We start from the raw sequence: 15,468 nt of genomic DNA, 5'->3' as shown, positions 1-15,468 counted from the left end.
ACAGGGCCAACACACAAGGACAACTAGACACAACCAACCCCTCACACTCACATTCACACCTACGGTCAATTGAGAGTCTCCAATTAACCTATACATGCATGTATTTGGATGGTGGGAGGATACCGGAGTACCTGGAGGAAACTCATGCAGACACAGGGAGAACATGCAAACTCCGCACAGAAAGGACCCAGGCCAGGAACCAAACCCACGACCTTCTTATTGTGGGGCGACAGCACTAATCACTACACCGCCGTGCTGCCCTAGCAGGGCCATCAGTGGTGTAAAAATAGCACACTGTTTCATGTTCTGCAGTTTGAGCCCTTGATTGTATGGTAGTGGAGGAGAGAGAGCTGCAGTTTAGGATGCTTATTGTTCCATATAAAGCGAGTTCTCTCCTCACTGTTTAGCAATAATAGTGAACTTTTGTTGTTTTGTTTGTTTGTTTTGTAGCTGGAGAATTCTGCAGCTACAAATTCTTCTTCGCAGAAGATGACCAAGCGCTTTAGTTGAGGTTCCCATATTATTCAAAAATAAAAACATCATTCGCGAAAAGAGAAAGATGATGTTCTGTCTTACCTATTGTTATACCTTGATTTCGGTTGACTGACGGATTGTCATGGCTAAGGGTTCGATAGCAAATAATAAAGGGGATCTGGCGTGTGGCTCTAAAGAGATTAAACGGTTTCAAAGTTTGACTGTTATTGCTTGTTCTTCTGGATCAAAATATAATAATTTGATCCATTTGAGGTAGCCTTCCCCAAACCCAACTCTGGCGAGAACCTCAAAAAGATATCTCCATTCAATCCTTTCAAAAGCCTTTTCACCTTTAGTATCACATGATATTAAAGATATGGGACAATAGGATGCTCTATCTAAAGGAGATTTCCCTTGTTTTAACAGGAGAGAAATAACAGCAGATCTTAAGGAAGGAGGCAGTATCCCTTTTCCATAGGATTCATTAAACATTTCAAGAGAGTGTGGGTTAGGGTTAGTTAGTAGTTTCCCTGAAAACGTCTTATAAATATCTATAGGCAGGCCATCAGGCCCTGGTGCTTTACCGCCACTCATATTCTTCACTGCTTCTGCTAATTCTTCAACACTTACTTTATTATCAAGGTTGGTTTTTGCCTCTTCAGTTACACTTGGAAGTGTGAGTTGTTCCAAAAATGTATTTCGTTTTCCTGAGTTATTCAAATATTCTGATTTATATAAATCATCATAATATCTTGTGAAAGCTTTTATTTCTGCTGGATCAACTAAATTCTTCCCATCGTCTAATTTAATGGAATGAATAGCTCTTTTTGTCTGTATCTTTTTTTATTCTCAATGCTAGCAGCTTTCTGTCTTTTTCTCCCTGGTCATGGTATGATTGTTTTAAACATCAAATTGGAAGCTATTTTATTAATAGTTATCTCATTGTATTGGGATTTCAATAGGAGAAGCTCTCTGTGTTTTTCCGGGATATCACTGTGGTGTAATTGTTGTTCTAACTTTTCTTGTTCATAATGGACTTTAGATTTATGTTTAGTATAGCTGATAATCTCACCCCTTATATATGCCTTGAATGCCTCCCATTTTATAGAGGCACTGGTTTGGTTTGTGTTTAGAGAGAAATGTTCATCTATTTTCCCCATCTAGAAATTCCACAAAATCAGGGTATTGGAGCAATCTAGATTTAAATCGAACAATTATGTGGTCAGTTGCTTGTTGCCTTGTGGAATAACTGTGCCTTTCATGGACATAAATAATTCTAGAATACAAGGGCTTAGGCTTCATCTTTTACAGATGTTAGAAAAAAAGATTTGAGAAAATATTTTTCAATAATCTCTTCTCAACATGTAGCCAGGAGAGAGTTTGATACATATACAGTACAGGCCAAAAGTTTGAACACGCTTTCCTATTCATTTGAATGAGAAGGTGTGTCCAAACTTTTGGCCTGTACTGTAGTCACTGCTGGTCCATGGAGAGCGAAGGGCCAGTCGCACAGCTTTGTTCTGCAATATTTGAAACTTATTAATATATTTCTTTGCCACACAGAACCATATGGCCGAACATTCATGAAGATGAGATCATACTAATGATTGTATAACTTGTTTAATAGAAAAGTTGTCAGGCCGGGACTCAAACAGGACTCAGGAGCAGGAGGCTTTGTAAGTCAGACTATTCTCGGCAGCAATGACCTCAGAACCAAGTGAATAAAGAAAACAGGGCTATGAAACATTAACTTTAACGGGGAGTTACGAGGGAAAAAGGGGGACAACACAAAACACTCCGTAGGGAGGAAAAACCTGGCTAATAAAACAAAAGAAAACTCACTCACGCTACTAAGCGGAGGATCAAGATAACTCTATGAAAATGTTATGAGACTCAAAATCACTCTCAAGGAGGAAAACACAAAAGCTATGAACATTAATCTATACAACAGAATTTACAAACAAAAAGTCACTCATATAGAGGAAAAAACAAAAGTCTATGTTGAAAAAGAGCTAACTCTTATATAGAAATTACAAATGAAAATTCACTCTGTAGAGGATCAAAAAGGCTTATACAAAGAAACGAGGGCTGTGGCATGGACGTAGCGCTGGTGTGAGACATGAATCGACGACACACTGGCACAAGACAAGGGGAAGACAGACTATTTGAACTGTGGGGGAAAATGGGGAACAGGTGGAGACAATTGGTAATCAGGAGGACACACCGGAGACATGAGGAAGGGCAAGTGTTCTGAAACGAGAGGAGAGTTAGGCATTTCAAAATAAAACAGGAAATGACGAGACACAGTGAGCCCAGACAAGACAACCTCACCACGGTGTGACAAAAGTCTGTCATAAAGTACACACATCTTCTAATGACAGAAACAGCCCTACCCATTTTGGTCACTATCTTATCAGTATGACTAGACCTGTTCAATTGTTCATTTATAGTTAGAACTAAAAGGTCAAACTTCTACACCTGCTCCAAAGGTTTGCTTTTCAAAGTGACAGTGACCCAACATTCCTTAATGAATAATTAGTAAAAGAAAATGTTTAATTATTGGTTCTGATATTTAAAACAAGCTTATTATTGTCTACCCATCACTGTCTAATTTGCTTTGCAATTTCATATTTAAATTGCTGAGATTGCAGATGAGTGTACTTTATATAACACAATTAACAATCATCTATATCATGCATACGATATAGAGGCATTTAAAACAAGAGGAAGATCATTTGTAAAAATTTGAAAAAAATAGAGGACCAAGGCAATTGCCCTATGGATCTCCTGATAGTAGAAAAACTGCCACTAAAACACACAGACTGAAATCTGTTAGTTAAATAACTCTTCATCCATCTAAGAGCACAATCTGTAAACCCATAAGCAGACAATTTTTCCAGCAGTACGCCATGATCTATCAAATCAAAGACTGCACTAAAATCTAAAAAGACTGTACCAACATACTTTTTTGCATCAATTTGAAACAGCCAATCATCACTCATTTGCACTAATGCAGTGGAGGTAGAATGGCTGTCTTTATAGGCCTGCTGAAAAGCAGAACTAAAATTAAAATTTGTAAAATATTTAAAAATTTGTGCAAATAAGTTTTTCCATGATTTTACTAAGAAAAGATAATATACTGATTGGTCTACTGTTGGCACCACTAAAAGCCAGCTTACTATTTAGGTAGGAGTGTAACCTTTGCCAGTTTCCAAGCTTCAGGAAATAAGCACTCTTTAAGCTGAATATATGACAGACAGGCTCTGCAATATATTCCATTATAGTAGATATTAATTTTCCATCAAGATAATCTAAACAAAATGCTTGTTATTTTTTACAGAATTCAAGAGTTTTTTTCACTTCTTGAAGTTGAACTTTTTTAATCAGTTCTATTGAGTTATTACTATCACCGGCAACACTAGGTCTGTTCAATATATTTTGTCTTATTTGGTTTACTTTATCAATAAAAAAGTCTTTGAAATAATCGGCTATTTCAACTGGCTTAGTTAAAATATTTCCAAGAAATTTCAATAATAGCGGAATCATTATTTTGAGATCTTCCCAGTATGTTAAACACTTGCCAGAGTTTCTTCCCACCGTGTCTTGCATGATAAATTTTAGTTACGTAATGTGTTTTTTTCTTCTGCTTGTTCATTCTAGTTACTGCGTTTCTTAATTTATGGTACTTACTCCATAAGATAGGATCACTACTATCTGCTGCCGCTTGTTTTACAGTGCTGTGAAAAAGTATTTTCCCCCTTCCTGATTTCTTACTTTTTTACGTGTGTCACACTCAACTGTTTCAGATCATCAAACAAATATAAGTATTAAACAAAGATAACCCAAGTAAACATAGAATGCAGTTTTTTGTTTACTTGTGAGCTACCTTATAAACTTAGATTTAAGTTTGCTTCAATCTGAAATGGCTAAGAGTGACAAAGCTGCAAACAATTTAAGAAATCTGTAAGGGGGCAAATACCTTTTCACAGCACTGTAGTTCATCCCTTTGAGACATTCTGTTTTTAAACAAACAAACAAACAAAAGGTGCTGCTGTCCTCAGGTAGTCAGAGAGAGACTGATGCCGAAACAGGGCTCAAATCAACACCCCACAGTACAATGGCCAGGTGCGCTGAGTTGTCCCAATCAGAGCCCCATGCACCAATAGGATCTGGAAGAAAAACAGAGAGAGAGACACACAACCCCAGGAGCACCCAGCACAGGGGCTCTGACAGAGGGAAGGAACTTCAGATATATATATATGTATATATATCTGAAGTTATGTATGCATGACTTGGACATTGTTCCTGATGAGTTGGTACTAGTTGGTACATTAACATATATAAATAACATATATTTAAGGATGTGACCAACCTGTCTTTAAGAGCTCAAGAAGACAACCAATCTATATTGAAATCACCAAGTAGACACATTTACCCATGCCTATCTGTCACATTCATTAGCATATGACATATCTCATCAGTCCACTGCACAGAGGAGCTAGGGGGTCGGTAACAATAGCCAGCAATTATTGTTTTACAGTGAGGAAGTTGAACTGACAGCCAAAGTAGTTCAATAGATGAAAACATCAAATCATGTCTGATTTTAGCAGTGATATTATTTTAAACATAAATGGCTACTCCACCTCTGTGTCTATTTCTATCATTTCTAAAGACATTGTAGCCAGATGTAGCAATCTCAGAGTCATTAATAAAGCTATCCAAGTGAGTCTCAGCTAGAGCCATCATGCTGACATCATGTCAGTAAATTATATTGGAGAAGTCAAGAACTTTGGGTAGCAAACTACATATATTTAAATTAACAATTTGCAAACCCTTTTTTGGCAGAACCATGCTGTCTGTGTCTACTTTTGTGTCAAAATATTTTTTTTCATGTTTATAAACCCCACGGTCCTAAAGATCAAGTGCCACTGGAGAGCTTCAGTGTGCTGGTCTGTGGATGAATAATAAGTTTGTTGTTCCTCAGAAAGGCAATATCACCATGTTCACATGCAGCTCACATTGTAGGCAACAACTCTTTCCTTCTCAACCGAACAGCATCAGTGAAATCCCCACTGATGAAAATCGCAGTTCCTTTAAGACACTTAGCTCTCTGCAGAACTTCCACTTTGTCGTTGTTCTTCTGAAACTCTGCTATTATAGTTCTTGGTCTGTCCTTGCCATCTTTCTGCTTCCCAGATCTAAACACCCACTCCAGCTCTATGTCCCACTGAATATTGAGTTTTTCAGCTAGAACATTTTTAATCTTCCTCTCAGACTCAATCCATGACTCACCAGGTGACTAATCAATACCATTAAACATTAAATTATTTAGTTTTGTTTGACTTTCAATGTATTATATCTTGTCCATAACAGTCAGCAAACTGTCACATATTTTCATGAAGTCAGTCTGTAAAGAGTGGTAGGTTTCAGAATGTTTTTCCATCCCTACTTTAATGTTGTCAACTTCTTTCTGAGTAAACTGGAGACTAGTTTTAATTTTAATTAATTAAATTTTTTGCTGATACAAAAGTTCAGTCACTTGTGAGAAAGAGAAAGAGAGAAAGAGATCCTCCTGTTTTGTATCTGATTTTGTCTTGAGGCATGTTGACAGACTGCTCTGACCGTAGCAGTGGAGATGTTAGCAGCTCTTACTGTGGCAGGCATACTAGCTTAGACGCTACTGCAGCAGGAAGGTCCGGATCCTTATCCCTCAAAGATCTTCTTTACTGGAGCTGTTGAGATGTTAGCCGCTCTGACTTGTAATACAGGAACAGTGAAGATGTTAGCAGTTCAGGCTGTGGCAGGCAGCCAGCAGAGCAGCCTAGCCTGCAGGTTGCTGCAGCAGGAAGACCAGGATCCTTATCCCACAATTATCTTCTTTACAAAGGTCCATCCACTATTAACACTTCTCACTCTGTGCTATATATCCAAACATTAACTGGAAATGCCAGAAATGGTTCCTCTCTGCGCCAAAAAACAACCATTGTTGGTTCAACCTCCACCAGAGTTGCACCATGTCACTGATCCTGTCCATGAATGGGACAGGATTTCTAGGCGAAGTTGAGGAAGATGAGGGGTTGCAGGTCGGGGGGCTAAGGATTGCATCGTTGCTTTTTGTGTCGATTTGTGGTGCTGTTGGCACCATCAGTCTGTGACCTTCAGCTCTCACTGGACAGGTTCGCAGCCGAGTGTGAAGCGGCTGGGATGATGGCCTAATGATGATGGGCTCCCTGCTGAAGTTGCTACCCCTGCGACCTGACCTCAGATAAGACAAAAATGAATGGATGGATGGACTCTGCAAGCCTGCTTTGCAAAATAAGATAAGATATTTCTTTATTCGTCTCACAGTGGGGAAATTTACAGAATTACAGCAGCATCAGTAAAAAAGAAGAAATAGAATTAGACAATAGATAATGTACAGTATAAACAATATAAACAAGTATGTTTATATTATATTATATTTTATATAAGTATGTACAGTAGTACTATGGAGACAAAATATGTACAATCTAGTAAGTTTAAAGAGTCTTGTGTGTGGTCTGCTGGTTCTGCAACTGCTGGCTGTGAAGTCTGACAGCTGCAGGAAAGAAGAACCTGTGATATCTTTCCTTCACACACTTTGGATGAAGCAGTCTGTTGCTGAAGGAACACCCCAGTGTTGTTAAGAAGTCCTGCAAAGGTCTTCAGGTGTACCCCCTGCACCCCAAAAGACTTCAGTCTCCTGAGTAGATAAGGTCTGCTCTCGCATTTCTTGTAAAGTGTGGTTGTGTTCAGAGTCCAGCCAGTTTGTTATTTTGGTGAACGCCCAGGTACTTGTTGGATGCCACCATCTCTATGTCTGTCCCCTGGATGTTCACCGGTGTTGGAGTGCTCAGCTGCGGAGATCCACCACCAGTTCTTTAGTTTTCCCCGCGTTGATCTGTAGGCGGTTCCGCTAGCACCAGTCCACAAAGTCCTGCGTCAGTCCTCTGCACTCTCTTTCGTCCCCATCTGTGATGAGCCCAACGATTGCAGAGTCATTGGAGAACTTGTGCAGGTGACAGGTGGGCGTGTTGTAAGAGAAGTCTGCAGTATAGAGGGTGAAGAGCAACAGAGACAGGACCGTCCCCTACGGGGACAGGGTCAAGAGTTTGTAAAGCACATAGCATGTCTGGGGTTAAAAGAATGGGAATGGGTCTGCCTTGCTTGCCCTTTATGAGTCTTGTGAAGTTTCTGCAATGTTTCTTTTCAACCTCAGCGAGTGCCCAGTCCAAATCCTTCTGATGATCAGACACATCCCCTAACAAACAAGCAGACAAGCATATGCTTGCCTCCTCGCCTTCCATGCATTGATTAAACAAGGTGATTTGTGCTACAGATCAGTCCATACCGGTGTGGAGGGAGATTCAACCAGTGCCCTAGTGTAGTCATTGTGTTTTTGCTTGAGAAAATCATCAGAGCATCAGAGTTGGCAAATTCCACTTTGCCTCAGAGAGGTTTCTTAGTGCTATTGCAGATATCATTGCATTCCACTTTTCACTATGTACCTCAGTTGCTCTTCTTAATATCTGTTTTAAGACTGGTCCAAATTTATGGAACTAATTATTTTCCATAGGTTTTGTTTATCTGTGAAAGCACAGATGTTGTGTGGGTACATAGGGAGTGAACTCTGTTTTGTCCAGGTTTTGTGGCATGTGAATCTGTTTTTAAAGGGCAATTTTGTAGGTGTCACCACCATACCTTCTTGGCAAAGACTCTTTGGAAGTATGTACAATCCATAAAATCAGTTCCCTGCATTTGTTTTCGGTGGCCATTTAATTTGAATGAGTTTTCCCTTCCTCGATTCCAGAACAGAAGTATTGTGGGCAAATTTGTTTTGAATATAATTTAGCAGCTGTTTCTTCTCGTTGAAACTCTTTGGAAAGCTCATTGCTTTATCCATATTAGCCTAGCCCTAACCCTAACCCTTCCATTCACATCAATTTTCTTCATCTTACAGTTGGAACGTCTATCTTTATCACTCATCAATCACTCAAATTATTCCTCTCTCATCTTCAGCATCAGCTATAAAATCTCTCTGGCTCTCTATTCAGCCACAAAATCCCCTTTGAGGAATTTAATTGTGCAAATACACCTCATCCTATGAAAAGACAGACAAACAGGACTCAATTTTACACCCAGCACAAAACAAATCCAAAGTGTGGATTACACCAGCTCAGTCATTTTCATACCTTGCACCCATGTCACCTCAATACCAAATGCATTTGCACTGTTCAGTGCACCCATGGGTATATTTTATATAAAATAAGGTGTGGCTAGGTGCAATCCTGGGGTATTGCTATTTTGATGGAGCGAAAAAGGTTAGACCAACCAAAGCCTGGTCACAGGCATAAAGTGCATGACCAAGTATTTGGTCATATCTGTTATTTTAAGGATGCAAGGCAAACACACATCATGAGCAGCTGCTTTAGTGGTGAACAGCTGGAGTCAGAGTTTGTGTTGATTATTAGTCAAAAAAACCCCAAAACGAATAAACAGTAGTTAACACAGAAATAGGTCTGACGCAGGAAAAAGTATTGAATGAATGAAGAAACTGAGGTTCAAAAAGGCACCAAAAGCCAAGACACCAGATGAAATCTATCAGTAATCAGAAAACAATCCTGCCCCTTGTCAGTGCAAATTAATATCAAATGTATAAAAAGGTGTCTCATTGCCATGGTGTCACACAAGTGTCACACAAGTGTCACACAAGAAACAGCTCACGATGAGTAAAAGCAAAGCACTCTCTCAAGTATGGAATTACTTTTGAGCAAAAATATTCAAACAAAACTTTTAAAATATCAAATAAAAATATAAATTTGAGAGAGAAGAAAAGTCACCCAAGCAAAAAAAGTAATTGCAAAATTAAAACTTACAACTTGCAAACAAATTGTCTGTGTAATTGTATAAAGTATTACTCTTTTCATTACATGTCCTTTTGTTTGTTTGTATTTTTGTTTGATATTTTCAAAGTTTTGTTAACTGCCAACATACTGATGGCATTGGTTACAGAAGGATTTCTAAACTTCTGAATGTTCCAGTGAGCACTGTTGGGGCCATAATCTAGAAGTGGAAACATAATTTCACCATAAACTGGCCATGACAGGGTGCTCCTCGCAAGATTTCTGCCAGAGTCATATGAATTATCAGAAGAGTTGTCCAAGAGCCAAGGAGCTTCAGAAAGACCTGGAATTAGCAGGTACAATTGTTTCAGAGAAAACAATAAGTAATGCACTCAACAGCCATGGCCTGTATATATGCTCACCATGCAAGACTCCATTGCTGAAGAAAAAATATGTTAAGGCTCATTTAAAGTTTGCTGCACAACATTGGGTGGATACAGTCTGGTCAGATGAGACCAAAACTGAACACTTTGGATGCCATAATACACACCATGTTTGGAGGTCAAATGGCATCACCCCAAAAGTTGGTCACCAAATCAACAGTGAAGGTTGGAGGTGGGAACATCATGGTGTGGGGCTGTTTTTCATCATACAACTCTGGCAAACTTAATGTAATTTAAGGAAGGATGAATGGAAAAATGTACCAAAACATTCTTGATTAAAAATCTATTGCCATCTACCAGGATGATGAAGATGAAACGGCATTTCAACAAGATAATGATCCCAAACACACAGCCAAGGAAACACTAACTTGGTTCCAGAGAAAAAAAATAAAGCTGCTAGAATGGCCCAGCCTATCACCTGACTTGAATCCAATCGAAAATCTATGGAAAGAACTCAGGATTAGAGTTCATAGAAGAGGCCTACAGAACCCTCAAGAGTTTAAGGCTGTTTGTGTGGAACAAAGGGCCAAAATCACAGCTGAGCAATGGATGCAACTAGTTTCTCGATACAGGAGGCGACTTGAAGCTGTTATTACCAACAAAGGCTTTTGTACGAAGTATTAAATAACTTAAATTAAGTGTGTTCAATACTTTTTCCCTGTGTCATAATTGACATAATTTATGGACATCTAGGGTTGAATTTCCTTGCATATGTGGGTTGCATCGTCCTTTCCTTCCTCCGTCCATTCCTGATATCCGGTCAGAAGCACCTTTAGAAATATATTTAGTGAGATTTTTTTTTTTTATATGTATAGTTAAGTAGTTTAGTTTAGTATATGTTAACTGCAATAAACCATATTTGGATCCACATAGATATGCCATGCATACAGTTTTTCCTTGCATTATACATAATAGTAGCAGCATGGCAGCATAGTGTTTAGCACTGTTACCCCACAACAAAAAGTTTGTGGGTTAGGTTCATGCCTGGGGCCTTTCTGTGTGGAGTTTGCATGTTCTACCTGTGCTTGCGTGGGTTTACTACAAGTAGTCCAATTTCTGCCCACAGTCCAAAAAGATGCATGTTTAGGTTCATTGGTGACTCTGTAGGGCTCACAATGCGTGTGAGTGGTTGTTCATCTTTGTCTGTCTCTGTGTTGGACCTGCTATGGACTGGCAGCCTGTCCAGGGTGAATCCCGCCCTCACCCAATGTGAGCTGGGATTGGCTCCAGCACCCCTCACAACCCGTAAACAGTTAAGCGGTAGAAGATGAATGAATGAACAAATTAATATACATAATCATAATACATATGCCATATCTAATCATACTGTTATAATAATAATGAAGGTTCTGTTCAGTGTTGATTCACAGCCTTGTTTTTGTTATTAGTAACAGGTGATTACGGACTATGTCACCTTGAAAAAATTGACAAATGATTAGGATTTCAGCAACTCAAGAAATATTAAGTTGTTTAATCATGTAAAGAAGTGTATGGCATCAGCTCAACTTGTTCAAATTAAGACAGTTTGAACAATTAAAAGGAATATGTTAGGAATATGATGCTGCATCAGTCAAAATTCATGATGAAAGCAGCTGATTTCAATTGTATCAGACTTTTATCGGTAGCTTGTTGAAACAACATTGGTTCATACATTTTTACCTACATCCTGTTGAATATAATACCTAGTTACTATCTAACACCAGCTACTAGATCACGGTGCACTGATTATGCACTCATAATTATTGGGTGTAGATTGCTCCTTCACCATATCTCATTAGATTCCATCCACACACGGTAATGACTGTGATTACACTTTGTTGAAAATTCATACTCAAGACTATGTTGTGACCTAATTATGAAGGGAGGGAGCTTCTGAAAAAGTTGTATTTATGGTTTGCAATTTGCACAGCAGGCATTTAGAACACTTCAGTGTACTGTCGAGATCAGGGTTAACATTTACAGTTTCTAGTTTAAGCAGCTGCAGAAAAAAATTGACTTTAACATAATAATATTAATATCTATAATTAAAATTGATACTTGTCATCATATCTGATCTTATGTAACAAAAACTAACCAAGTCCCCCCCACCCCCCACCCCAAACACACACACACACACACACACACACACACACACACACACACACACACACACACAGGGCTCGGCTTCAGTATTGCAGGTGGAGTTGGAAACCAGCACATCCCTGGTGATAACAGCATATATGTCACCAAAATCATTGACGGTGGGGCAGCACAGAAGGACAGCCGGCTACAAGTTGGAGACAGATTATTGATGGTGAGTACCAGGTTCTTTTAGGTACCAAGTCAAATAATATCAAATCAGATTTATTTATATAATGCCAAATCATAGCAAAGCATGGCACACACGTACAGCAAGGCACTTTACATATAGAGCAGGTCTAGACTATAAACGATGAAAAATTATTTAAAGAGACCCCCAAGAGCAAGCACTTGGTGGCAGTGGCAAGTAAAAACTTCCTTTAAGAGGCAGAAACCTTGGGCAGACACAGGCTCGGAGGGGGTGTCGCCATCTGCCTCGACCAATTGGAGCAGGCGTTGCAGGAACATGGGATGGCGATGATTCACCACCCGCAGGATGAGGACAGGGAGAGAGATAGGAGTAACTGGAATAGACAAAGACTTTGGGAAAACATGGTTAGTAAATGCAGTACACGTGCTTAGAACTGAGAGAAATGGGGGGGGGGGATGCGCAGTTGTTGTCCCAGCAGTCTAGACCTATAGCAGTAGAGCTAAAGAGTAGATGGACTGAAAAGTTTTAAGCCTGCTCCTGAAAATTGCTAAAGGGGCAGCCCCCTGGACTGATATGGGAAGTTGTTTCCATAGAAGAGGAGCCTGATAACTGAAAGATCTGCCTCTAGATTTACACTTGGAGACTCTAGGAACCACAAGCAAACCTCCATCTAGAGGTTGTGTTTTGTGTTGTTTTATGTGAGGGACAAAGGACATGTCCTGGTCAAAAATTACTCCAAGGTTTCTTACAGTGGAGCTGGAAGCCAAACTAATGCCATCCAGACTGATTAGATGATTAGATAGCGTTTCTCTGAGGTGCTTAGGGCAGAGTAAAACATCAGTTTTGTCAGAGTTAAGGAGTAAAAAATTTTGGGTCATCCAGAATTTTATGTCTTCAAGACATGTCTGCAGTTTGAGTATCTGACTGACTTCATTTGGCTTCATTGATAGGTACAGCTGAGTGTTGTCTACATAACAGTGAAAGTTGATGCTGTGTTTCCTGATAATGTTGCCTAGAGGAAGCAGATAAAGCGTAAAGACGATTGGTCCAAGTACCAAACCCTGTGGGACTCCATGACTGACTACAGGACATGAGGAGGAGCTGTTGTTAACATGAACAAACTGATGTCTATCTGATAAGTAGGATTTGAACCACCTTAGAGCAGTTCCTTTAATTCCAATTTCATGTTCTAGTCTCTGTAGTAAAATATTATGATCTATGGTGTTGAATGCAGCACTAAGATCAAGATTCGGCTTTTTAAGCTCGGGTTTGATGATTGCGTTCTTAAGAGTCTGAGGTACATAACCCAAAGATGAGGTTGAATTAACCAGATCTAGAATGAACGGGTCAATTAAGTAAAAAATCTCTTAGCCTAGAAGTAACTAATGCATGGACTAGTTTTTCTGCATCCTCTTGAGAGAGGATGTTTCTGATTTATCTAATGTCTCTCAGGTGGAGGAAAGCTGCCCTACTGACTTGTTTTATGTGAGGAACAAAGGAAAGTTAAAAGTTACTCCAAGATTTCATACAGTGGAACTGGAATCCAAATTAATGCCATCCAGACTGATTAGATGATTAGATAGTATTTCTCTAAAGTGCTTAGGGTTGAGTACAATAACTTAAGTTTTGTCAGAATTTAGAACTAAAAAGTTATGGCCTAGGGCAAATAGTAGCGAGGAATGGGAGACAGTCAACAGGGACTGTTCAATAATTTTGAACAGACTAGGAGAAAACGCAAGTGATAGATTAGAGAAAATGGGAGACGTAATTTACTCCTATGGTGTAGAAAGATTTGGGGCGCAAGATAGAAAGAGGGTTGAAAGAGTACAGGTAGCTAAGTCTAGACGGCAAAGAGAAAAGGAGAAATTAGTTAAAGAAAGAAGACAATTACGAAAGCAGCGGAAAAGAGCTACAGAAGAGGAGAAGGAGGGAATTAATGTGTAGCAAGAGGAATTGAGAAGTTGGCTAGCAGTACTTAGAAGGGCTGAATATCTTTTAGTTAGGGCATACATGGATGACATGACATTGATAACTACAACAGTGCCATGTATGAAAGAGTACTTGAGAGACTTAATAAAAACTTAAAGTGGGTTAGTATGACAATCAAACCTAGTAAATCTAGGAGTATCTCAATAAGTAGTGGAAGATTTAGCGATTGAAGCTTTGTAATAGATGAAGAAGAAATTCCAATAATTAGGGAAAAACCAGGAAAGAGCCTAGGTAGGTGGTACAAGGCAGATTTGCTTGATGGAGAAGAGGTAGTGCAGTTTCGGAAGGACGTTGCTGAGGGACTGGATAGAATAGACAAATCAGGACTTCCAGGAAAGTTGAAGTTGTGGTGTTTGCAGTTTGGATTATTTCCCAGGCTGATATGGCCACTGTTGGTATATGAGATTCCAATATCTGCTGCCGAGAAAAAGGGAAAAACTAGTAAGCTTTTACATTAGGAAGTGGCTCGGGGTTCTGAGATGTTTAAGCACTGTGGCACTGTACGGGAAAGGCATACTACAGCTCCCAGTATCTAGTCTAGTGGAGGAGTTTAAATGTACTAAGGTTAGGACAGAGCTCCTGTTATCTGGGAGTAAAGATGTGGTTGTTAGTAAGGTGGTTCCAAAACCAACCATGGGGAGAAAATGGAATCCAAGAATGGCAGTGCAGGAAGCAAAAGCAGCTCTTAGGCATACAGAGATTGTGGGTAATGTACAGATAGGCCGGGGAGGCTTGGGGCTTGGCCCAGGCAAACCGGTGTAGAGTAGAGCAGGTCCCAAAGAGAAGAGGAAGCTAGTTTTGGAGCAAGTTTGTCGACAGGAGGAAATATTAAGAAGTACAAAGGCAGTGGCTCAGGCTAAGCCGGGACAGTGGTTGAACTGGGAAGGTGTAGAGAAGAAGAAGCTTAGTTGGAAAGAGCTTTGGAGTATGGAGGAAAGTAGTATTAGTAGTATTACATATCATGTAATGCCAACTCCCCAGAACCTAAAACTCTGGGTAAATGGAGACCTGCTAAGTTTGTTGTGTTCAGGTCCTGCAAATCTAAAGCACATTTTGTCATGTTGTAAGGTTAGTCTGTCACAAGGACGTAATCAGGGTAATCATAATCAGGTTTTAAAAAGCTTAGTTGCAGGCATTGGAGATATACGGAGGCATGGAAATTTAGGAGGTTTAACACAAAGAGAGTGGCAATTCAGTTTGTTCAAGAAGCTGGGAAAGTTAATAAGATAACAAGGAGGCAAGGCATATTAGAGGATGCTAGTGACTGGGAGATGCAGGTGGATTTAGGAGGAAAGCTTGTTGTTCCCCAGTAAACAGCCTGTATGAAGCTAATGCCTGATATAATTTTGTGGTCTAGCAGTGGAAAGAGAGTATATTTCATAGAGCTGACTGTGCCGTGGGAGAATTCAGTTGAAGAAGCATATGAAAGGAA

The 15,468-nt window shown here is 39.5% G+C and overlaps 1 protein-coding gene across 2 annotated transcripts in view; it reads left to right on the top strand.

Annotated features, from left to right (window-relative positions):
• Window positions 1-15,468, top strand: part of dlg2 (discs, large homolog 2 (Drosophila)) — a 256,903-nt gene that overhangs the window by 179,405 nt on the left and 62,030 nt on the right. For both annotated transcript variants that reach the window (XM_029518553.1, XM_029518554.1), the window contains exon 11: window positions 11,935-12,071. In XM_029518553.1, coding sequence (XP_029374413.1) covers window positions 11,935-12,071 — 137 coding nt within the window. The remainder of the gene's footprint in view (window positions 1-11,934; window positions 12,072-15,468) is intronic.

This window comes from Echeneis naucrates, chromosome 14 (genome assembly GCF_900963305.1).
Source record: "Echeneis naucrates chromosome 14, fEcheNa1.1, whole genome shotgun sequence".
In the NCBI taxonomy this organism is placed as follows: Eukaryota; Metazoa; Chordata; class Actinopteri; order Carangiformes; family Echeneidae; genus Echeneis; species Echeneis naucrates.
This window is presented reverse-complemented; position numbering and strand designations above follow the sequence as displayed.